Source organism: Panicum virgatum, chromosome 3K (assembly GCF_016808335.1).
Source record: "Panicum virgatum strain AP13 chromosome 3K, P.virgatum_v5, whole genome shotgun sequence".
NCBI classification, from domain to species: Eukaryota; Viridiplantae; Streptophyta; class Magnoliopsida; order Poales; family Poaceae; genus Panicum; species Panicum virgatum.
Genome location: NC_053138.1, coordinates 16,281,456 through 16,305,600, shown reverse-complemented (window position 1 = coordinate 16,305,600; position 24,145 = coordinate 16,281,456). Strand labels below are relative to the sequence as shown.

Sequence of the window (24,145 nt, the reverse complement as noted above, 5' to 3'; positions counted from 1 at the left end):
GGCCGTAGCCGCCCACCCAGAGGTTTTTTTTACCGATCGGTGAAGTCAAACAGCCGTCGATCGGTTCCGTTTACCGGTCCGGTTTAATCGAAAACTGGTATAAACCTATCAAATTTAAATTTCAAACTATAGATACCAGTTCAAGCGGTTTCCACCGGTTAGCTGATCGATTTGACCGGTAAACCGATTCGGTTTGAGTGGAAACCGATCCGTTGAACAAAAAAACCGACTTTAGTTCAAAATTTGAATTTTTGTATAACATGTTTTTAGCCTAAATGAATCCTCCAATCATCTTTTGTACTACTTTTACATTAATACAATGTATAACATGTTTTACATTGTATTTGTATACTTTTGTATGCACGTTTTTTTATTTAAATTCAAATGCCCACAAAGTATACTAAATGAACGAATATTTGAAAAAATTTAACATCATTAGATTCGTCGCAACTTGAAGTTTTTTAGGAATTTTTTGAGTTTTATTTTTATTTTTTTGAATTTAAATTTAAATTTTAAATTCGGGCCGGTTTGAAACCGACCGGAACCGGTCCGGACCGGTTGAGCGGACCGGTTGACCGGCAACCGCAGTTTCCGGACCAATTTCGGTCGGGTTTTTTTAAGCCTGCGCCCACCTCGGCACCTCCTCATCACAGCTGGTACGAACGTGGATCGTGCCCTCTTTTTTGTGCGCACGAACGTACGATGGAGGTACAGCCGCGTGGGTGGAGGACCGGGCCAAAGCCAAGATGATGTGAACTGAAAAATATTTGGAGTTTGGATTTTGAAAATTCCGAAGTTGGAGTTTGAACTTTGGCTGCTACTCATTAAACTATCCCATCAAACTCCATCGGAGTTTCTTTTTAAGCGGCCTCATGTATGACACAATCCGCGGCCTACCCCTGCTGTCTTGCTTTCGCTCCTGGTCTGGGCCTCTTTGGGTGGTTTTGCATCCGTAATTCATTTATATTTTTCATCACTTGTTTTTACCACACGCCCTAAAATTCGGAGACAGAGAGAGGTACTAGCACTGTGTTTAATGGCGCATCACGGATAGATGCGTCTCCTGCCGCAGCGGACCATGCTTCAGGCCGCCGCACATGCCGAGTGTCTGGTGACACGTCTGACACCCATTTCATTCTCCCTCCCGACGCCGAGCCCCGCGGACGGGACGGTCTCGCCGCTGCAGCCCGGCAGCACCCCTGCGGCGAGGCAGCGACGGAGCCGCACAGGCCGGACGGTACGGGCTGGTCCGGTGACTGCCCGTGCCGTCACCGCCTGTTTCGCCGCCGGTGTCCCGCCGCCGTGTGCTGAGGTCACGGGCGACGACGGGGACGCGGCCGTCCATCTGCCCCCCGTCCGTGCGGGGTCGCGCGCCTCCCCCGATCCGACGGACGGCCGGGATCTCCCCGTCCGGCCCGTGACCAGCCACGGGCCTTTCGAATTAAAGCGCTGGACCGCCGGCTCGGTCCCGTGCCCAAGGACAAGGACGCCGATTAAAGCCTACCCATATGCAAATCGGCCCCTGCAGTTTCTCACAATTTCGTTACATGAAGTGTGATTTCGAAGTAAAGCCAGGATCCAGGCTTTAAGGAAGCCCCCGGATTTGGGGTGATTTGCTACTAATCAGCACGGGCCTCGTGAGCCGTACATCGCGATGGCGGCATAAATGGTCTTGTCCGTACATGCCCCGTGATAAACAAACCAATTTCCCGCACGAAACAACAAGCAGGCCCTTCCCTTCCACTCCCCTTCTCATCCCGCTCCCCCTCTCCCTCGGCCCCCCTGCTCCTCACTCTCCCGTCTCCCCCTTCCCGAGAAGCGGACAAAGCGCGGCGCTGCAGATTTCGATCCGTTCCCAATGCCTCCCAGGCCCGTCGTCCTGTAGCTCCCGCCTCCGCTTCTCCATCTGCCGCGGCGGCCAGGGAACGGCGCCTGGATCCGGCGAGCGCCTGGCCAGAAGCCCCAGATCCGAGCGAAGACGAGCTTTCCGTGGCGGCCTCTCGGCTCTAGCTCGGGGTTGGCAGCTGCCATTGCCCCCCTCCCCTTCTTCTTCGAGATTTCAAGGCCGGTCTGTCCATCTTTGGTGGCATTTGAGGTTGTTCGTGGTTTTTCTTCGATTTAGTTTGCCTCTGCATGGTCCAGATTTAGCTGCATTCCCCGGATTGTGCTCCTCCGTGACAAAAATCTAAGCTTGTTTCCTCGGAAGTGTCTTGCTATCGCATTAGAGTAGCGTTAGATCTTTTTGGTTAGTAGCCCTGGTTCTTGCTCCATCATCTGCTAATCTTGGTACATTGGCGACGAGCTCTACTGTTGCCATGGTGTTGGTGTGAAAAAAGGGTTTTATTTTTATCGAAGATGTGGAAACAATTTCTCAGCAAGCTGCCCCGGAAGTCCCCGGCCTCCGGGGACTCAGGTCAGTGCAGCAATGGCACCGGGATACAGCGCACAACCAGCTGTGGAAGCATCCCGCCTGGCCGGCCGGCTTCCGCCATTAGGCGCATGTCGTCTGCCGTCTTCCCCTCAAGTGTTGTGGCTGGCATTGAGCCGTTGGTTTCCTTCAAGGATGTCCCAAACTCGGAGAAGCAGAACCTGTTTGTGAGCAAGTTGAGCCTGTGCTGTGTCGTCTTTGATTTCTCAGACCCGAACAAGAGTTCGGTGGAGAAGGATATCAAAAGGCAGGCATTGTTGGATCTTATAGAGTTTGTTGAATCTAGCAGCGCTCGCTTCTCGGAGGCGGCGATTGCTGCCTGTGCTAGGATGTGTGCCATCAACCTGTTCCGGGCATTCCCTCCAAATTACAGGTCTGGTTCATCTGGTGGTGGTGAGGGTGATGAGGACGAACCGATGTTTGATCCTGCATGGTGTCATCTGCAGCTTGTGTATGAGCTACTGCTGAAATTTATTGGATCCTCATCCTTGGATGCGAAGGTAGGGAAGAAGCACTTTGATCATTCATTCATTGTGAAGCTCCTTAATCTTCTCGATTCCGAGGATCCAAGAGAAAGGGATTGTTTGAAGACCATCCTGCACAGGGTATATGGGAAGTTTATGGTACACCGTCCTTTCATCCGCAAAGCAGTGAGCAATATATTCTACCAGTTTGTCTTTGAGACTGATCGGCATAATGGGATCGCTGAGCTGCTGGAGGTATTTGGCAGTGTCATTAGTGGCTTTGCATTGCCTTTGAAGGAAGAACACAAGATCTTTCTTTGGAGAGTTTTGATTCCTTTACACAAACCGAAATCAGTTGGTTTGTATCTCCAGCAGTTGACCTACTGTGTGACACAGTTTCTAGAAAAGGACCCGAAGCTTGCAAGCTCAGTAATAATTGGTTTGTTAAGATATTGGCCAATAACAAATTGTCAGAAGGAAGTGATGTTTCTTAGTGAGATCGAAGAGATCTTGGAGTCTACCAGCCAGGCAGAATTTCAGAAATGTATGGTTTCATTGTTTCGGCGGATTGCTCATTGCATCACCAGTTCTCATTTCCAGGTAACTTACCCGGATGTAAATGTTCAGTTGCCTGTTGCAATATGCATTTTAATAACCCAAGTGCCATATGAAATTAGGTTCATTCTAGATTAGCTGTTGTATTTGGATATTTATGTGTTTACTATGGTAGTTCCTACCACTTGTACGAGAAACCTAATCTTATTGTTGGTGATTCATGATCACAAATACATTTGCTGGTCATCCCCGATTCTGTCAGCCAGGTTATTTACTCCCATCATGCCTAACGTTTGTAGGATATAACTTGTCAACATGCCAAATGAATAATATCTGTCTGATGATCTGAAATAATCCTGGACATTAAAGTTGGGCAATCATGTCACCACTTAATCATGCTGCAGATAGGGGCCCCCATATGATGTTTATGGCAAACATCAGACATTTGGACGAGCATTAAGCACTGAAATGATCTCAATATAAAGCATGTTTGGCTATCCTGGTCTTTATGGTTTTCTTTTGCTGCTTTTATTTATCCCGGTTGTTGCCTTAACAAATCTTTGTTGGTGACTTTGTTTGTTGTTGTTGTCAACTTGACATTGCCTTAACAAGTTGTATTGTTTTAGGTTGCTGAAAGAGCACTCTTTGTATGGAACAATGATCACATTATCAGCTTGATTGCGCAAAACCGCCAAGTGATAATGCCACTCGTTGTTCCAGCACTAGAACAGAATATTCAGAATCACTGGAACCAAGCAGTCCTGAATCTGACAATGAATGTAAAGAAGATGTTCTCTGAGATGGACGAGGATCTCTTCTCATCATGCCTGGATAAGTACAAGGAGGACGAAGAAAAGCGAGCGTCGTTAGAAGTGAAGCGGAAGCTGACCTGGGAGAAGCTTGAGTCAGCTGCAGCTTTCCAGCCAGTGACCGGCCATACAGCCGTCCTAGTAGGACACCAGCTGTCCGCAAAAATGATCGCCACCCTGATCTAGCTTATGCCTTATGCATGCGGGGGAGAATCAACGGTGCCCTTCACCCTTTTGGCGAAGTGCAGCAAGTGTAGCGTTTGCTATTTGGTTCTTGTTTATTGTTCCATTTGTCAGTATGAGTAATCAGTGTTGTAAGTTGTAACTATTTTCATATGTTTATGCTCTCTAGGCAAGCATACCTGTAATGTAAGACTGCTGAGTGCTGGCACTCTTTACATGTATCCTTGCCTGCCTATGGATGAGCAAGTGTCCAACAATTAAATTTCATTTTCAGCTCTCATATATGGTTGATTTTGCCAATAAAAATGGATTCTTGCAAATAAAAATGTTAGGACGGTGATGACGTGCCTGGTGCTCAAAAAATTAAGTGAAAACGTTGGAATGGTGATAATAATAAAAAATTCCCTTTGCCGGGACTTGAACCCGGGTCTCTCGGGTGAGAGCCGAGTATCCTAACCACCTAGACTACAACGGATTGTTATTGTAGGCCTCATAGCTCGCTTATATAACGTTTAAACCAATCTCGCAAACCAACGACAAACAATTATTCAGGCATCCAGCACTTTTGCAGATCGACAGAAACGCGCCACACCCACTAAACCCCTCACCCTGTGCTGTTTGTCCTTGGGACAATTTTCAGAATCGCCACATTGTTTATATCTTTCTCTTTTTCTTTTGTTGAGAATGCTACATTGTTTCTCATGACAAAGGGGATAGAAAAGAGTTGGTATTGCTGAAGCAGTCTGAGCAACTGTAATACTGATGCTCATGGTTTAGATTGCTTTAGCATGGGTTGAACTTGTAACACCCAGGTGTTAATCACCATAATTTACACTAACCACGACCATTAGAGTAAATTGGCACGATCAAAACCGAGACCAAAAACTTATGCTGGCAGATTGGCCCGGACCGGTCTGACCGGTCGAACCCGAGTTGGCGGTTTTGGGCCCCACAGTATTTAAATCGCTCTCCTCTCTCTCCCAACGACTCACTCATCCCCTCAGCGCCCCGTTCCTCCCTCTCCCGAGTTCCCCCTCCCTCAAACCCTCTCCCAAATCCATCCTCTCCATTGGATTCCAAGGGTGGGGAGAGCTTCAAATCGGTCAAGGATCATCTCCTCCAAGTTCTCCTCCATGGGGTGACGCGGGATTCGCGAGTTCTTCGCGGGGGAAGGAGCCATTCAAGGTTAATTTAGGAGTTGGATCGATCTCTTGTTCTAGAAGGTTTTAGGCGGTTTCCTCTAGTCCAAAGCATCCACACGAACCCCTAAACTAGCTCCTAGAAGGTATTTGGAGTTGGTGGGCGATTTTCGCCGCGCCAAGGTTCCTAGGTTTTACTCTGGGTGAGACCGGTCTGACCGGTCGGAGGGACCGGTCTGACCGGTATCACGGCAGGTTAAGGGGGCCGGTCTGACGGGTCAGGTGGACCGGTCTGACCGGTATAGCTGGGCTGAGCAGGGGTAAATAGGTGGTTGTGGATACAATTAGTTGGAAATTTATTTGGGTATTGATTACTTATAATTTTTATAAAATCATGCATGCATTTCTCATGTCATATGCATGTGAATATGTGTAGCAGCCGCGGCGGAGGATGTCGTATACGAGGTGGTTGCGGAGCCACAGGAGCCGCAGGGGCAAGCCCCGCAGCAGGAGGTTCGCGGGGAGTCGGCCCAAGGCCCAACTCACCCCAGTGTTGAGCAGCAGACGCAAGGCAAACCCTGATGCACATCCTACTATTTTACATTTTGTCACCTATATATGTCTCTAATAATTGTGCATTAGGTATAGGAATTGTTTGAAATCTTAGTTGCATGATCCCTAGGTTTTCCTGAGCCTTTTACTAGTATGAATAGGTCGCTAGAACTGCTATGCTTAATAGGGCTCGATAGAAGTTGAGTGATAATGCTATCACTCGCGAGAGATAGGTTGTTTCAATATTACATTCTAAGAGGTACTGTATTCCTGAGGAAAGAGATGTGATGGGAGACCGGATGTGGGAAGGAGTAGCCTCACCCGTGTCGATTAAGGACCGTTCCGTTGTCGGCTGTGCTGATCGGGGATTGAATTGTACTAACCGCATACCGGGAGTAGGGGGTAGTCGAAACCGGTAAGCCGAGTACTGCTTTACTTCGAATGTACAGGAACCCGCACCCAACTCCTGGGGCGAGTCGAGTAGTCGCGGAGAATTGTGATGCATATGTTTACTTTTGGTATTCTCACGTTGAGCTCGGCTGACCATATGTCGTTGGGCTGGTTCCTGTAGTTTGAGGCGGGGAGGGGAAATGTTGGTGCATGGGGTCCGACGGGGCCTTTGCGTGCCGTGTTGGTTAGTTTCACCTTGCAAGGTTAAATCGGATCGATTCGCCGTGTCTCACGGTTATGAGAGCCTTGATCTCTTGGTCACATCGTAGAAAGGAAAATGAGTAGAATGAGAAGTGATGAAATGTGGGCTGATGACATCCAATTAATGATTTGATCACCTTGATTGTTGTAGTTTCGCCAATCATAGATGAATAGTAATTCTATTGATAAAATGCGGCTAAAACATTGAAAGTAAGGATATACCTCTAGATGCTATTTCTGCAAAATAACCACCAGCCAAATGCCGTGCATGTCTAGGTATGTGGGCTATGTTATACCCACTAGTCGGGTAAGCCTTGCTGAGTATTAAAATACTCAGGGTTTGTTGCCACATTTATTATTACAGGACACCCGTACGTCGACTTCTGCTCCTGTTGTGTCAAGTTCATCCGCCGGGATGCAGAGGGGTGGCAGGTCGAGGAGAGAGACCCTTCCGGTTAGGGCGTTGTCGGGTTGTACACTCGAGGGCTGAGTGATCAGCCTCTCTGTTTTGTGCGGACCGGTCTGACCGGTGGCGTCGGCAGGAAGTGCCGACCGGTCCGACCGGATGGTGGAACCGGTCCGACCGGTCGGGTAGGATCAGAACTGGTGGAAGCTAAAGTAGTTGTAGGATCTTTTATATTCGAACTTCAGTCACAACTATTGTAAAGTTTTGTAAATTATCTATGTATTTGAACTCGGTTTGTAAAACTTGTTTTTTCGTCTTCTTGGAGTTTATATTTTCAAGTATTATGCCGTGCTTGCACCATCTGCGCCCACCTTCGCGTGGGACTACCGATGCTGTTTCGATCGGGCCGTGGGTTGGGAAGGGATCGCCAAATTAAGCCGTTAAGCTAATGCGCCCGAGGTGTTCAAATGACGGCCATTACGCTTAATTAGAGTTTTAATTTGGCGGTTCCGTCGCAGCTGGTATCAGAGCCGAAACGCACTGGGGGTGGTACGAGCATGACTGATTTTCAGAGATTACAAATAAAAAATGGAATCCTGACTTAGGATCGGATGGTATACTAATATGAGAGGGGGGTTGATCGTACTAAGCCCTATGTATATAGTCTGTGTTCGAGTAGTAATAGATGTTTAGTTTTGGTTGAGAAAATTTCGTTGGAACTTCATGCATCATGGCATTTAAATTTTTGGTTACATATGAAAGTTTGGCATAGGAGTTCATGCATTGTATCATGCATCATTGCATTATGGTTTTCAAATTTCAATTAATATTTTGGTTTAAGGGTTGGTGCACAGTTAGGCTTAGAACTTTATTTCTGCTGGGGACCGGTCTGACCGGTCTTGGCTACCGGTCTGACCGGTTGATCTACGTCAAGCCCATGCAGACCGGTCTGACCGGTCTGTTGCACCGGTCTGACCGGTTGAGCGCAGACAGAGACCCCTAAGTTGTGTTCAAACAATTGATTTTCGACGATTTCTTCCATGATTAGGATGTTAGTTGCAGTCAAGATTTTTCTTAAGTAATCAGAAAAATGTAACTAACCCAGTCATGGTTGAATGCAGAATGGGAGAGCCACCAAACCCTCCTGAGTTGGCCCAGGCCATTGCGGCCATGCTCACTGGGCGCGATGAGCAGACGACACTCCTCCATGAGCTTGTGGCGCAGGGCAGAGCGCCGCAGCCTGAACATCACCACCAGCCGCCTGCTCCTGGATATCCAGAGTTCCTGGCTACTCAACCACCGCTCTTCCATAAAGCGAATGAGCCGTTGGAGGCGGGTAGTTGGCTCCGGACCATAGAGTCCAAGTTCACCCTGCACCCGTACCAGGATAGGGACAAGACGGGATTTGCATCCCAGCAGCTCAGGGGTCCTGCATGCACGTGGTGGGACAATCATGTGGCCATGTTCCCTGCGGGCACTCGGTTCACCTGGGCGGAGTTCAAGAACGCCTTCAGAGCGCATCATATTCCTGCAGGGGTCATTCGCAGGAAGCTTACCGAGTTCTTGGCCCTGAAGCAGGGCAATAACAGTGTGCTACAATATTCCCAGGCCTTCAACACTCTATCACAGTATGCCGGGTACCATGTGGACACCGATGAGAAGAAGCAGGCCTGTTTCAGGCAGGGGCTCAGTAGCAAGCTCCAGGATCGCTTGGCAATGGTCAGGTTCGACAGTTTCAGTGAGCTAGTCAACGGGGCTATCATTCAGGAGGACACCCATCTAGCTCACAAGGCGGAGAAAAAGAGAAAGGCGCCGGCAGCGGGATCTTCTAGTAGTGCCCCTCAGAGGTTCTGTCTGGTGCAGTCGGACCCACAGCGAGCCCCCTTTCAGCACCAGCCACAACAGCAGTGGGGATACAGGCCCCCTCAGCACACTCAGCCACAGGGGACAGTTATGCCTCCTGTTCCTCAGCAGAGTGAGCAGAAGTTGTGGGTGCAGCAGCTGGGGATGCGCCCCAAATTGTTTCCGTGCTACAACTATGGACAGCTTGGTCACTTTGCACAGAACTGCCCAATGCCACCCAAGCAAAGCCAGCAATCGAGCCAGTAGGGTCAGAAGTAGCAAGTGGCTCACTCCAAGCCAGGACAGGTGCACTACACCACCCTCGAGGGTATTCCTGAGGGAGCTCCAGTGATGGCGGGTACGTTCTCAGTAAATGAACAACCTGTTACAGTGTTATTTGATTCAGGGGCGTCTCATACTTTTATTAGCAAGGAGTGTGCTATTAGATTGGGGCTGAAGATAGAGAGTATGCCCAAGCCGTACCATATTCACTCACCTGGGGGAAAGTTAATCACCAATCAATTTGTCAAGCAAGTACCCCTACAGTTGCAAGGAAATTTTTTCCTACGGCCCTGATAATGTTACCAACCCAAAGGATAGATATTATATTGGGTATGAACTGGATGGAGGGTCAGGGAGTTAGTCTGGACACGACCTCACAATCTGTGCACATCAAATCTTCCATTCATGGGTGTATGACTTTATATTTGAAAGATCATATGTCTTCGACACCTACGGTGAATCAGGTTGAGGGTAAAAAGCTAGCAGATATACCAGTGGTGTGTGAATATCCGGACGTCTTTCCGGATGATCTGCCTGGAATACCGCCTGATCGTGACGTGGAATTTACCATTGAATTACAACTGGGTACGGCACCGATTTCTAGGAGGCCTTACCGGATGCCACCCAATGAACTGGCAGAGTTAAAGAAACAATTGCAGGAATTGCTTGATAAGGGCTATATCCGTCCTAGCACATCACCTTGGGGCTGTCCTGCACTCTTTGTGAAAAAGAAAGATGAAAGCCTCAGATTGTGTGTGGACTATAGACTTCTGAACGCTGTCACAATCAAAAATAAATATCTCCTTCCCCGGATTGATATTCTTTTTGATCAGTTATTCGGGGCCAAAGTATTTTCCAAGATTGATCTCCGCTCTGGCTACTATCAGAAAAAGATTAGAGCTGAGGATATTCCCAAGACGGCTTTTCCCACCAGATACGGGCTTTTTGAATATCTGGTCATGTCTTTCGGGCTAACGAATGCCCCTGCTCATTTCATGTATCTCATGAACTCGGTGTTCATGCCCGAGCCAGACAAGTTCGTCGTGATTTTCATTGACGACATTCTGATATTTTCTAAGAATGAAGAAGAATATGCAGAGCATCTCCGCATTGTGCTTCAGCGCTTGCGGGAGCACAAGCTGTACGCCAAATTCAGTAAATGTGATTTCTAGCTCAGGAAAGTCTAGTTCTTGGGCCACATCATTTCAGAAAAGGGGATTTCTGTTGATCCTAGCAAAATTCAGGATGTTCTGAATTGGAAGACTCCAGAGTCTGTTTCGGAGATCCGGAGTTTCCTGGGGCTAGCAGGCTATTATCGCCGGTTTGTACCGGAGTTCTCAAAAATTGCTAGACCCATGACTGAACTACTCAAGAAAGGGGTGAGATTTAATTGGGCCGATAAATGTGAGCAGGCTTTTCAGACTCTGAGAAGGCTTCTGACGTCTGCCCCTGTCCTCGCTCAGCCAGATATTACCCGGCCTTTTGATGTGTATTGTGATGCATCAGGTACGGATCTTGGCTACAGTCTCATCCCTGTTTGTCTTCGCCAGATAATATTCGGCCATTAATAAATGTTGTAATGCAATAGGTACGGGCCTATGCTGCGTCCTTATGCAGGATCAGCGAGTGATTGCTTATGCTTCCAGAGCCCTCAGGCGACATGAGGAGAATTATGCTACCCATGATCTGGAGCTGGCAGCAGTCGTACATGCATTAAAGATCTGGCGCCATTATCTTTTGGGCAATCCGGTGCATATATACTCAGACCACAAGAGTCTCAAGTATATCTTTACCCAGAATGAGCTAAATTTGCGCCAGAGGCGGTGGTTAGAATTGATCAAGGGCTATGATCTGGAGATTCATTATCATCCCGGCAAGGCTAATATTGTTGCCGATGCACTGAGTCGCAAGGCGAGTTGCAGCTGTGTCTCAGCTACAGTTCTGCAAGAGATTTTGTGTCAAGAAATGGAGATGATGAATTTGGCTATTGTATTTGAAGGCACACTTGCTAATGTTACCCTTATTCCTACACTTCGAGATCAGATTATTGTTACTCAGAAAAGTGATGTGGGCATGGGTAAGATTAGACAAAGGCTCAGTGAAAATGATCCCAGAGTTCAGTGTTTTCATCAAGATAAGGAGGGGGTTCTATGGCTCAAGAATCGGTTAGTGGTACCTAAAAATTTGGAGCTTCGGAAGCAGATTCTTGATAAGGCCCACAATTCTAGATACTCAATCCATCCAGGCAACAATAAAATGTACCAAGATTTGAAACAGAGGTTTTGGTGGACGAGGATGAAGCGAGAAATTGCTAAATATGTGTCCGAGTGTGACACCTGCAGAATGGTTAAGGCAAGCCATCTGAAGCCCGCCGGGATACTTCAACCCTTGAGTATTCCATCAGGTAAATGGGAGGATGTCAGTATGGATTTCATTGTCGGCTTACCCAACACCTCAAAAGGGTATGATTCCATTTGAGTAATAGTCGCTCGATTTACGAAGGTAGCCCATTTTCTTCCAGTAAAGACTTCTTATACGGCGAGACAATATGCTCAATTGTACCTGGATCGTATTGTGAGTCTCCATGGAATTCCAAAAACTATTATTTCGGATCGGGGTGCACAGTTTATTGCACGGTTCTGGGAACAATTCCATGCCGCTTTGGGTACACGATTGATCCACAGTTCAGCTTATCATCCTCAGACCGACGGTCAAACTGAGAGAGTTAATCAAATTCTGGAAGATATGCTGCGGGCCTGTGTACTTTCATATAGTAAGAAATGGGATGAGTGTTTGCCGCTCGCTGAATTATCTTACAATAATAGCTATCAAGAGAGTATCAAAATGGCACCCTTTGAAGCCACGTGGGAAACTGAAGAGTTTCTCAAATTCAAATATCCGGAATTATTACAAGCCTATCAAGGTACTCACCAATTCCTATCTTTTCAAATTAGCACTCCATTAAATCTCGGGACGAGATTTCTTTTAGGGGGAAGGACTGTAACACCCAGGTGTTAATCACCATAATTTACACAAACCACAACCATTAGAGTAAATTGGCACGATCAAAACCGAGACCAAAAACTTCTGCTGGCAGATTGGCCCGGATCGGTCTGACCGGTCGAACCCGAGTTGGCAGTTTTGGGCCCCCACAGCATTTAAATCGCTCTCCTCTCTTTCCCAACGACTCACTCATCCCCTCAGCGCCCTGTTCCTCCCTCTCCCGAGCTCCCCCTCCCTCAAACCCTCACTCCCAAATCCATCCTCTCCATTGGATTCCAAGGGCGGGGAGAGCTTCAAATCGGTCAAGGATCATCTCCTCCAAGTTCTCCTCCATGGGGTGACGCGGGATTCGCGAGTTCTTCGTGGGGGAAGGAGCCATTCAAGGTAAATTTAGGAGTTGGATCGATCTCTTGTTCTAGAAGGTTTTAGGCGGTTTCCTCTAGTCCAAAGCATCCACATGAACCCCTGAACTAGCTCCTAGAAGGTATTTGGAGTTGGTGGGCGATTTTCGCCGCGCCAAGGTTCCTAGGTTTTACTCTGGGTGAGACCGGTCTGACCGGTCGGAGGGACCGGTCTGACCGGTATCACGGCAGGTTAAGGGGGCCGGTTTGACCGGTCAGGTGGACCGGTCTGACCGGTATAGCTGGGCTGAGCAGGGGTAAATAGGTGGTTGTGGATACAATTAGTTGGAAATTTATTTGGGTATTGATTACTTGTAATTTTTATAAAATCATGCATGCATTTCTCATGTCATATGCATGTGAATATGTGTAGCGGCCACGGCGGAGGATGTCGTATACGAGGTGGTTGCGGAGCCACAGGAGCCGCAGGGGCAAGCCCCGCAGCAAGAGGTTCGCGGGGAGTCGGCCCAAGGCCCAACTCACCCCAGTGTTGAGCAGTAGACGCAAGGCAAGCCCCGGTGCACATCCTACTATTTTACATTATGTCTCCTATATATGTCTCTAATAATTGTGCATTAGGTATATGAATTGTTTGAAACCTTAGTTGCATGATCCCTAGGTTTTCCTGGGCCTTTTACTAGTATGAATAGGTCGCTAGCACTGCTATGCTTAATAGGGCTCGATAGAAGTCGAGTGATAATGCTATCACTCGCGAGAGATAGGTTGTTTCTATATTACATTCTAAGAGGTACTGTATTCCTGAGGAAAGAGATGGGATGGGAGACCGGATGTGGGAAGGAGTAGCCTCATCCGTGTCGATTAAGGACCGTTCCGTTGTCAGCTGTGCTGATCGGGGATTGAATTGTACTAACCGCATACCGGGAGTAGAAGGTAGTCGAAACCGGTAAGCCGAGTACTGCTTTACTTCGAAAGTACAGGAACCCGCACCCAACTCCTGGGGCGAGTCGAGTAGTCGCAGAGAATTGGGATGCATATGTTTACTTTTGGTGGTCTCACGTTAAGCTCGGCTGACCATATGTCGTTGGGCTGGTTCCTGTAGTTTGAGGCGGGGAGGGGAAAGGTTGGTGTGTGGGGTCCGACGGGGCCTTTGCGTGCCGTGTTGGTTAGTTTTACCTTGCAAGGTTAAATCAGATCGATTCGCCGTGTCTCGCGGTTATGAGAGCCTTGATCTCTTGGTCACATCGTAGAAAGGAAAATGAGTAGAATGAGAAGTGATGAAATGTGGGCTGATGACATCCAATTAATTATTTGATCACCTTGATTGTTGTAGTTTCGCCAATCATAGATGAATAGTAATTTTATTGATAAAATGCGGCTAAAACATTGAAAGTAAGGATATACCTCTAGATGCTATTTCTGCAAAATAACCACCAGCCAAATGCCGTGCATGTCTAGGTATGTGGGCTATGTTATACCCACTGGTCGGGTAAGCCTTGCTGAATATTAGAATACTCAGGGTTTTGTGACACCTCAGGTGTCAATACTTTGAAATCCAATCAATACATGTCGGTACCCTACAACTGGGGTACCCACTCCTACTGTGCCAAGACTCGCGTAGTTATCCGTAACTACGCCCTAAGGAGCTGAGCAGCCGGACTCCTGGGTTCCGACTCCATCTCACCGGACCAACGGTGCCGGACCCGCTTCCCGTTTGGGGACGGGTCCGGTGTCACCACGTGTCCCAGAGGTGGAAATGCTCAGCACCTGTGGCCGCGGACCCGGACACCCGCAGGCGGGTCCGGGACCTCCACGTGCCATCCGGACTCCCGCAGGCAGGTCCGGGACCTCCACGTGCCTACCCGGACCCCCGTGAGCTCTCGGCTCAGCAAGCTGCTCGGGTGGGGTCCGGATCCGCCACGTGTCACGCAGACGCGGGCGCGGGCGCCAGCCTTCCGCTGGAAGCTCCCTCACCCACCCGCATTAAGTGCGAGTGGTTGAGGTGGGATCTGCTGCCTCTGGGCACGGGGCAGCTTTTGTCAGTCCACACTGTGGATCGCCAGATACCGAGACAAGCATTAAAGACTCAGCGCTGCGCGCATGAGCGACGAGTCATGATGACCAGCTACTGACTGAAGCAACAGTGCACGCTGCTACAGTAGGCTGAGTCAGTAGTTCGGCGCTTCATCGTGACCTCGACGCGCGACTGCAAAGGCTAGACTCTACTCTGACAGGACAACTCAAGACCATCCCTGGTCAGAAGCTACGCACAGAAGCCGACGACAAGATCTCCGGATCTGAGCCATTGAAGGCCAAAGTGTAGTTTATAATACATCGCCGGGTCCACATGTCGGGGCCCCGCTCAGTGTACGTGCTCCCCTTGGACATATAAAAGGGAGAGCACGCCCGCTAGAACACGAGAGGTTCAGACATCATCTCCACAATACAGACTCAAGCTCTCGCACCTCCTCACGCTTGTGGGAAGGCAATACAACACACAGTGGATGTAGGGTATTACGCTCCGGCGGCCCGAACCACTCTAAATCCTGCTGTGTTCATCGTGTTCTTGTGTGAGATCGATCTAAGACTAGCTAACCCCCGAGTACACACCCTCTGGGCTAGGGCGGGTGCCTTCCGCCACCCGGCTGTGGTTTGCAGCACCACATCATCTCCACAATACAGACTCAAGCTCTCGCACCTCCTCACGCTTGTGGGAAGGCAATACAACACACAGTGGATGTAGGGTATTACGCTCCGGCGGCCCGAACCACTCTAAATCCTGCTGTGTTTCTTGTGTTCTGAAGGGAGATCGATCTAAGACTAGCTACCCCCTGAGTACACACCCTCTGGGCTAGGGCGGGTGCCTTCCGCCACCCGGCCGTGGTTTGCAGCACCACGACATTTGGCGCGCCAGGTAGGGGGGCTTTAGCTAGTTTTAGCTCATCTCTTGCCCATCTCCATGGCTCGGGTGGTTGAGCACTCCCACCACCACGACGACGTGGAGATGACGGAGGGTGTGGCGTCATCCGCGCCACACGCCTCTCGCCTTCCTGCGCCAGGGGCAACCGTGCCCGTGGAGCAGCCACCGTCGGTAGCGGCGCGCGCTGCACGTCGGCAAGAGTCAGGGCGACCGTCAAGGGCCCCCTCACAAGCTGCGAGCGGCGGAGCGACAAATCCCAGCTCGCAGCATACCTCACTCATGAGAGGAAGCCCGCTCCGGCGGAAAGCCGACTCCGGTCGCACCAAGCCCGCTCCGGCGGAAAGCCGACTCCGGTCGCACCAAGCCCGCTCCGGCGGAAAGCCGACTCCGGTCGCACCAAGCCCGCTCCGGCGGAAAGCCGACTCCGGTCGCACCAAGCCCGCTCCGGCGGAAAGCCGACTCCGGTCGCACTAAGCCGACTCTGGTGGCTCTCTCCGGCGGAAAGCCGACTCCGGTCGCACCCCCGACTCTACATCTCTGTAAGTCCTACCCTTAGAGGCCCAGCAGGGAATAAAACATTTTCCTTTGTAACTAGGTAGTACTTCCGTGTGGTCCAGTCCGGTGAGCCTCCCCCGTGGAGGGGTCCGGACCTCTGCGAACCAGGTTCAGGGAAGCGTACTCACCCTCCGGGGAGGTCCGGAGCCGTGTAGCCGCTTAGCCTGGTTCCGTACCCTAAGCCTGCATGCTCTACCTCCCTAGGGCGAGTACCGTAGTACCTAAGACTGGGGGCCCGGAGGTCCGGACAGCTCCGGCCTCATAAACCCGTGTTCTGGCTTACATCGCACATCTCATGTACATCTAGTTATAAAGGAAAAGTTTATTCTCAGTTCGCCTCTAAGGATGTTACATTCCAATTTTAATTTACGCATTCTGTTGCGCTAACCCCCACGTGGCTTCTTACTCTTGTGCGGTGATTGTGGTCCGAATTGAGTTGGCTAGTTAGTGACTTAGCTCGAGACCCCTCATGGAAGAGAGGGGTTCGGACCCCTGGGAACCTGCAGGTTCAGGGAAGCGCACTCATTCTCCGGGGAGGTCCGGAGCCGTGTAGCCGCTTAGCCTGGTTCCGTACCCTAAGCCTGCACGCACCACCTCCTGTGAATGAGTGCCGTAGTACCTAGGACTGGGAACCTGGAGGTCCGGACTTTCTCTTAACCTAAAGGCCGGCCCCTTGAGCTTCGTTCACTGAACCTAGCTATCCATCTCAAAGGATTACAGCCAACAGGATTTGGGACCCGTGGGCACGCTACTAAGCATCTACCTTGAGTCATGTGCAGGTCCAAACGTGATGATGCAGCAGGTGACCCAAGGGATGGACGATGCAGGGCAAGACCCTTGCGGCGCGCACCGCTGGGTGCCAGAAGCAGCCAAGTTGCTCACAGTAGTGGCCCCACCTGCGGGTTCGTTGCCTCTCCCGAGGCGGGCCCGGGGGCCACTGTCGGTACCCTACAACTGGGGTACCCACTCCTACTGTGCCAAGACTCGCGTAGTTATCCGTAACTACGCCCTAAGGAGCTGAGCAGCCGGACTCCTGGGTTCCGACTCCATCTCACCGGACCAACGGTGCCGGACCCGCTTCCCGTTTGGGGACGGGTCCGGTGTCACCACGTGTCCCAGAGGTGGAAATGCTCAGCACCTGTGGCCGCGGACCCGGACACCCGCAGGCGGGTCCGGGACCTCCACGTGCCATCCGGACTCCCGCAGGCAGGTCCGGGACCTCCACGTGCCTACCCGGACCCCCGTGAGCTCTCGGCTCAGCAAGCTGCTCGGGTGGGGTCCGGATCCGCCACGTGTCACGCAGACGCGGGCGCGGGCGCCAGCCTTCCGCTGGAAGCTCCCTCACCCACCCGCATTAAGTGCGAGTGGTTGAGGTGGGATCTGCTGCCTCTGGGCACGGGGCAGCTTTTGTCAGTCCACACTGTGGATCGCCAGATACCGAGACAAGCATTAAAGACTCAGCGCTGCGCGCATGAGCGACGAGTCATGATGACCAGCTACTGACTGAAGCAACAGTGCACGCTGCTACAGTAGGCTGAGTCAGTAGTTCGGCGCTTCATCGTGACCTCGACGCGCGACTGCAAAGGCTAGACTCTACTCTGACAGGACAACTCAAGACCATCCCTGGTCAGAAGCTACGCACAGAAGCCGACGACAAGATCTCCGGATCTGAGCCATTGAAGGCCAAAGTGTAGTTTATAATACATCGCCGGGTCCACATGTCGGGGCCCCGCTCAGTGTACGTGCTCCCCTTGGACATATAAAAGGGAGAGCACGCCCGCTAGAACACGAGAGGTTCAGACATCATCTCCACAATACAGACTCAAGCTCTCGCACCTCCTCACGCTTGTGGGAAGGCAATACAACACACAGTGGATGTAGGGTATTACGCTCCGGCGGCCCGAACCACTCTAAATCCTGCTGTGTTCATCGTGTTCTTGTGTGAGATCGATCTAAGACTAGCTAACCCCCGAGTACACACCCTCTGGGCTAGGGCGGGTGCCTTCCGCCACCCGGCTGTGGTTTGCAGCACCACATCATCTCCACAATACAGACTCAAGCTCTCGCACCTCCTCACGCTTGTGGGAAGGCAATACAACACACAGTGGATGTAGGGTATTACGCTCCGGCGGCCCGAACCACTCTAAATCCTGCTGTGTTTCTTGTGTTCTGAAGGGAGATCGATCTAAGACTAGCTACCCCCTGAGTACACACCCTCTGGGCTAGGGCGGGTGCCTTCCGCCACCCGGCCGTGGTTTGCAGCACCACGACAATACACATTAGGGAAAGTTAAAAGAAAAATTTGGGAAACTAATTCAAAGAGAAAGGACCAAATAAAATACAAATCATACAAAAGAAATTAAAGGAAAAAGAGAATGGAGTGAAAAACTACTCAAATTTTAATTCAAAAATGTGCACAAAATTTTTGTTGGCTCATGAGAAGTATTTCAATTGACATGTGCTCAATTGAACTTCAGCCAAAGTCAAGTCAAAAACTGATTAAAACTAAAGTCCTTTTGTGCAAATATGTAAATGTACCAATAGTTCAAAATGTGAGTTTCAAACGAAAATTTGCATAACACAAAAGTGGTAGATCTTGAAAAGTTATACAAAAATGGTATTCAACACTTTTCCATTTGAGCCCTCCAAGTAGGAGATAATTTTTGTTTACCGAGAGGTCCCTGAAATTTTCAGAAATCGCAAAAGAGCCCCCATCTCCATCTCTCTCTCCCGGCTGGCTCTGTTTCGCCCGCCGCCCGCCGTACGCCGCCGGTGGACTTCGTCCACCGCGCGCCCACGGCCAAATGGACCCGGGGAAACCGTTTAACGCCACTTGGCCCGCCCCTTGGCACCTCCTCGCGCGCACACGCGTCCCAGGCCGCTCCCGAGCCGCCACGACACCCCGGCCGGCGCAGCGCCGCTGCCTCCTCCGCCCGCTCGCCGTCGAGTCGCCCAGGGCCAAATCGACCACCCCCAGTCACTACATTGCTCACCCAGGAGCTCTTTGGCCTATAAAGACCCCCAGAAACCCACGGTCGCGCCCCTTCTTCCTCTTCTTCCTCCTCCCGCCGCTCCGCCATGGCCGCCGAGATCCAGCTCGCGCGGACCGGCTAGCCCAGCCCCACATTGCCCCCTCCGACCACCGCAGAAGCTTCTCCACCTCCTAGTTACGCTCCACGCGCGCGGAATCGAACCCAAAACCCCTCCCGAAGCCGTTCCCCTTTTGCGCCGCCGCCGGCGAGCTCAGGCTCACCGCGGACCGGCCAGCTCCGGGGAAGGCCGAGCCCGACAGCTACCCCAGAAGCATCCACGAGCTCACGCGGTGCTCGTGCGCGCCTTGTTCCCCTACCCCGAGCCCTCCTTCACCTCCAGCGCCGGCGAGCCGAACAACCGACCCGCCATCAACGCCGACGAGCTTGAACCTGTGCTCCAAACGCTCGAACGTCGACCAGGGTAGGTGTTCCTCGATCCTTTCTCCCCCACGCGCCTCCCCGTGGCAGCCCCGGTAAGCCCTGCACCGCAGAACACCACCGGCAAGATGCCACGGCGGAGAAGGCCGGCGAAGGACCCGGTTGTAATTTCTTTTTTTCGTTCAAGGGTGTCTCTGCAAGTTTTACAGTGTATACCAGTGAACTTCTAAAATGTGAAACAAATAACAGAAAAATCAGAAAAATGCAAACTCAACTGATCTGGAATCCTTGTAACAAAATCTACAAATTTTGTAACATTCACATTTGCAGAAACTCAACCGAATTTAATCTAGGGAAAAGATTAAGAAAATCACCTTATGCATGTTCATGAAGTTCTGCTCATCAAATGACTTTGATTTTTGGATATGTTATAACTAATGGGATGCTAAGATCACAGTAAAAAGATGACACCAAACCAAAACAGTTATCGGGTTAGAACAATCAAGATTCTCTAATCTGTTGTTAGCAATCTCGATTTAATTCTGGAAAATGTGTACATGAACTTGCTCTGAAAATTTTACTACAGCCTTGTGCCACTGAATCCCTGCAAATCTCTAAAATTCAAATTTATTAGAGTTCATTTGCTATATACCATGATTTATGCTTGTTTAATCAACTTAATTCCTCATATATAGTTCTTATGCTCAGAAAAATTATATTTATTTCTGGAGTCTCTTTTTAGCTCTATGTTCCTGTCTAAAAATTTTGAGCTGCAGTTACAGAGTTTTGCCTTGGTGAATAATCATGCTTAACATCTTAGGGCTAGATTTACTATTTTTGTTCTGAGTAATCTACAATGTTTCTGATCATTATTTTTGGGCATGATCTTGTTTAGAGTATGTTCTACCTGTGATAAAAAGTTCAGATGCAATACTGGTCGGATACATCTTGAGAAATTCATGCAAACTCATGTTAAATTAACTGAATAACTAATTTATCATAGTGAGTTAAATCTTGAAAAATTTTCTGGAGTATGTTTAACTCAGGACCAGTCTCTGGTAAAAATTTGAGAAGCAAATCCTTAGTAAAACTTTCTGTAGATTTAATCTTTGTTAATGGCTTGCTGTTTTTAATCTTTTTATCACCTCTGCTATATAAGTGTATAAAATCTGGAAAAATTTCAGTACTGAGTTTATGCTTTGAAGTTGCTTGCATAAAATTTGTAGCACCAGAATCCATGTTGAACATTCTGTACAAAAAGATGAAGTAACTAGAGTAATCCTTTTGCATGAATAGTTATAGTTCTTGCTCTATGGTAGATGCTGAAATTTATACCCTAATGTTCAAGTTTGAATCTGAGTTACTTTAGTGTTTCATCACTAGCTCTTTAGTAGTGGTGTTGTTAAGGAATAATGAAAGCATGCTATGTGTTGAAATAAAAAAATGAAAACCCAAAACCCCACTCATTCATGAATAACCGTAGTTATGTTTGCTACTCTATAAACGGTTGCCCATGCAATGAAATGTGAAATCATCACTAAATTAACTTTCATGGACTACAACTTTATCGTGAAGGAAAGAAATTATATCCCTGAATAACTCAAAATCTTGCATTGCATATAGAAACGGTTAACCTCGCGGACGGAGACTACGAACTGGTGCCCGCGGACTCTCGTGCGGAGCAGGAGGTTAATCTGAACTGTACTAACTTGTCTCAAGACCTGGGCCAAGCCCCAGAAGCTTTTCTGTCTGACAGTGCCCAAGAAGGCAAGCCCCGGAGCATAATCCCACTATTTTTTCCGAATTACCATTCTGCTATATATTTATTAATGTATGGTAATAGTTGGTTTTCTGCAATTAAGTTCTCTAGGCGTTGATCGAAAACCCTAGATGCATGATCCATAGGAACCTATGTTTGATACCGGATCTTTTTATCGACTAGTTGCCATGCTAAATAGGTTCGGTAGAAGTCGAGTGGTTCCCTGCCTCTCGCGAGCAAATAGGATTTGTACTGACTTTAATTCCTGTTGAAATGTAAGGACAACGGGCGGGGTTGTGTAGTTGTGATACCCCGCTGGTATAGTCAAAAATGGCTAAGGTCGCGGTGTGTGGCTCATTTCGTTAAGTGTTTGAAAGTACTAGCCACATACCGAGAAATATGGTAATCGGTAAGCTTAAGTACCTGATTGGACCGGCGAGTGGAACAATCTCGCACCCTCCTGGTAGAAGTAGGGTTTATTTTTATGTCGCGACGTACGGGTGCAGAGTGGTCGGACTCTGTAGTCGGGGAGGGTGTTCCGGATCCACGGACTGGAAAGAAAGGGGAAAAGTAGCGTGGGCGGGAGCGAAGTCGATCCCCATGCGTGTGGTCTAGGTTCCCCTGGCCAGGTTGAAATTCGATTCAGAATCGTCCGCCTCTCACGGCATGAGATTGCTTAATGTTTTCGGTCACATAGAGTAACAAGTGAAATCCAATGATGAAAATACTGTTGGTTGATTAAATGGTTGCTCTACCATGTTTGAGTAGAGTCAGTTGCAAATTTAGAATGGTTAATTCTACTAGAATCTGGCTAAGTAAAACCTGAAATTAAGGATCAACACTTAGCGGCATTTTTTTGCAAACAAACCCTACCAACCAAAAAGCTTGCATGTCTAGTTATCGGACTATGTTATATCCGGAGACGGGTCAGTCTTGCTGAGTATTAGTATACTCAGCCTTGCTTGTGGCACTGTTTTTCAGGTACTAACTTTGAAGACCTGTTTGCGAGTCTTACTTGGCCTTGTACTCTGCCTCCAGGTTGGTCTGTTGAGTGGGATGGCCCTTCAGCTGGTGCTAATCACCCTCCCGCTGAGTGACGCATTCGTACGGGCTTTACCGATGCGTCACGTTATTTCGTTAGTTATCTTTTAATGCTTCCGCTGAACTTTGAGACTTGAATAATTTGAGGAGTTGGAACTCCGTAGTACTTCGCTAGTCTGAACATGGTTTGTAATAAGTTTTCTTTCCGCTGCAATCACTCTGAGATGTATGAAATTGTTTGTGTTGTAATCTCTGGGCTCACCTTCGTGTGAGTGTTGTCTGCTGATCCTGGAATAGCGTGGCTTTTATCGAGGCTTCACTCGAGGAACTGCCGGTGAGTGCCAGATTGGGTCAGAGTTGCTTAGCAACGAAGATCAGTGCACCCGGGCCCAGTAGTTTTGGGTGGTTCCGCCACAGCTGGCATCAGAGCTCGCAGACAGCCTACCAGGGATGGCAACCTCGGTTTTCACAACAACAACTTAAAACTTGACTTCAAAGCTACTAAAGTTTTGAAATAGTTTAGGATCTCCAAGGACAAGTCTAGGACGTAAAGCCCTAGGGAATCTTATGGGTATAATCAGGCGGCTTATTTTGTATGGCTAACTTCCAGCACCTTACTTCTCAGTATTTAAATCCTGTAATTTAAATTCTGCAACTACATCATCGCCACGAAGGTATGCTTACTCAGTCAGCTGAGGGAGTCTGACCTTCCCGTCGGTGATGCAAGCCGAACGCTGGAGCTCAAGCAGTGGCCTACTTGAGCTGCTGCCCATATACCAACTTCGGTTGAGTATATGGGGAGTAATAGTTCGAAATTGGAATTCAATTCCCCGTCAAAGACGGTACTCAGTCAATACGTTGTTTCGATAACGTATGCTTAACGTTGTCCATACGGCGGTAATGGTATGGATGCCGATTCTATAGTAATCGGTAATGTATGGGGACGCTTCCGTGAGTGCTGGCACGAAAGGTTCATTTTATATACTGTCAATCTTCTGCAGGTACGCTAACTCGAAATCGAATTATAGGCTATCTAGCTATGTCGAGTAGCTATATAGTGAGAGACGTAATATGTATGCCACCAAAGTCATTGCGTAAGACCAAGGTTACTTGGCAATTTTTTCTCCTTGGTGAGGACGTAGGCTCTGCATTCATTCTCAAAAAGATTAGCAAATAAATCTCTGGGGAAATCGCAAGCAAATCCGTTAAAACACTATCCTAGGGAGTATCCAGAAAGTCTGCAACCTGGTTTCCACGAATTTTAACCTTCTGATAAGTTACTTAAATCGACTTGGGGTAGTAAGACTAAATGATGTTTCCTAAGTTATCAAGCTGCTGCAAAAATTTGAAAATTTTTGAAGCCTTCTAGCATGGTATTTGTATTTTTGGATCAACCCTGTGTAAAACTGTTAACTCTGAACCGTCTATACAACTGAAATTTTTCGACCTTTATAAGTTGCTCAAACTAAAAATCGTTCAACATGAAAGTTGTAGACAACTAAGTGATGAGCTTACCATAAACATTTGAAGAATTTTTGACGACTGGGTTGAGAGTTATAGTCAAAATACACCCTCTCTGGACACTCAGTTTTCCTGGTTAACACCACTCTGAATACCTGAGCATATCACCCCCATGGAATCCGAATTGAGCTTAGTGATGACTAGGTGAATTGTTCCTTAACATCAGAGGGATCTTGTGTAAATTTTTGAGAATTTTTGAAGCAAGCTCTCTACAGTTTTGGCCATTTCTTTCACTATTCCAGAGTTAGTAGTTCTTGTTACCATCA

At 48.8% G+C, this 24,145-nt stretch overlaps 1 protein-coding gene and 1 non-coding gene across 2 annotated transcripts; one reads left to right on the top strand and one right to left on the bottom strand.

Annotated features, from left to right (window-relative positions):
• Positions 1–1,700: 1,700 nt before the first annotated feature.
• Positions 1,701–4,719, top strand: LOC120697897 (serine/threonine protein phosphatase 2A 57 kDa regulatory subunit B' kappa isoform-like). Its single transcript, XM_039981279.1, has 2 exons — positions 1,701–3,492; positions 4,074–4,719. The coding sequence occupies exons 1-2, from the start codon at positions 2,356–2,358 to the stop codon at positions 4,440–4,442; spliced, it is 1,506 nt and encodes a 501-aa protein (XP_039837213.1). The 5' UTR covers positions 1,701–2,355; the 3' UTR covers positions 4,443–4,719.
• A 121-nt stretch (positions 4,720–4,840) lies between these two features.
• On the bottom strand, positions 4,841–4,914 carry TRNAE-CUC. The gene has a single exon. It is a non-coding gene; the product is annotated as a tRNA-Glu (tRNA).
• Between the last annotated feature and the right edge of the window lie 19,231 nt (positions 4,915–24,145).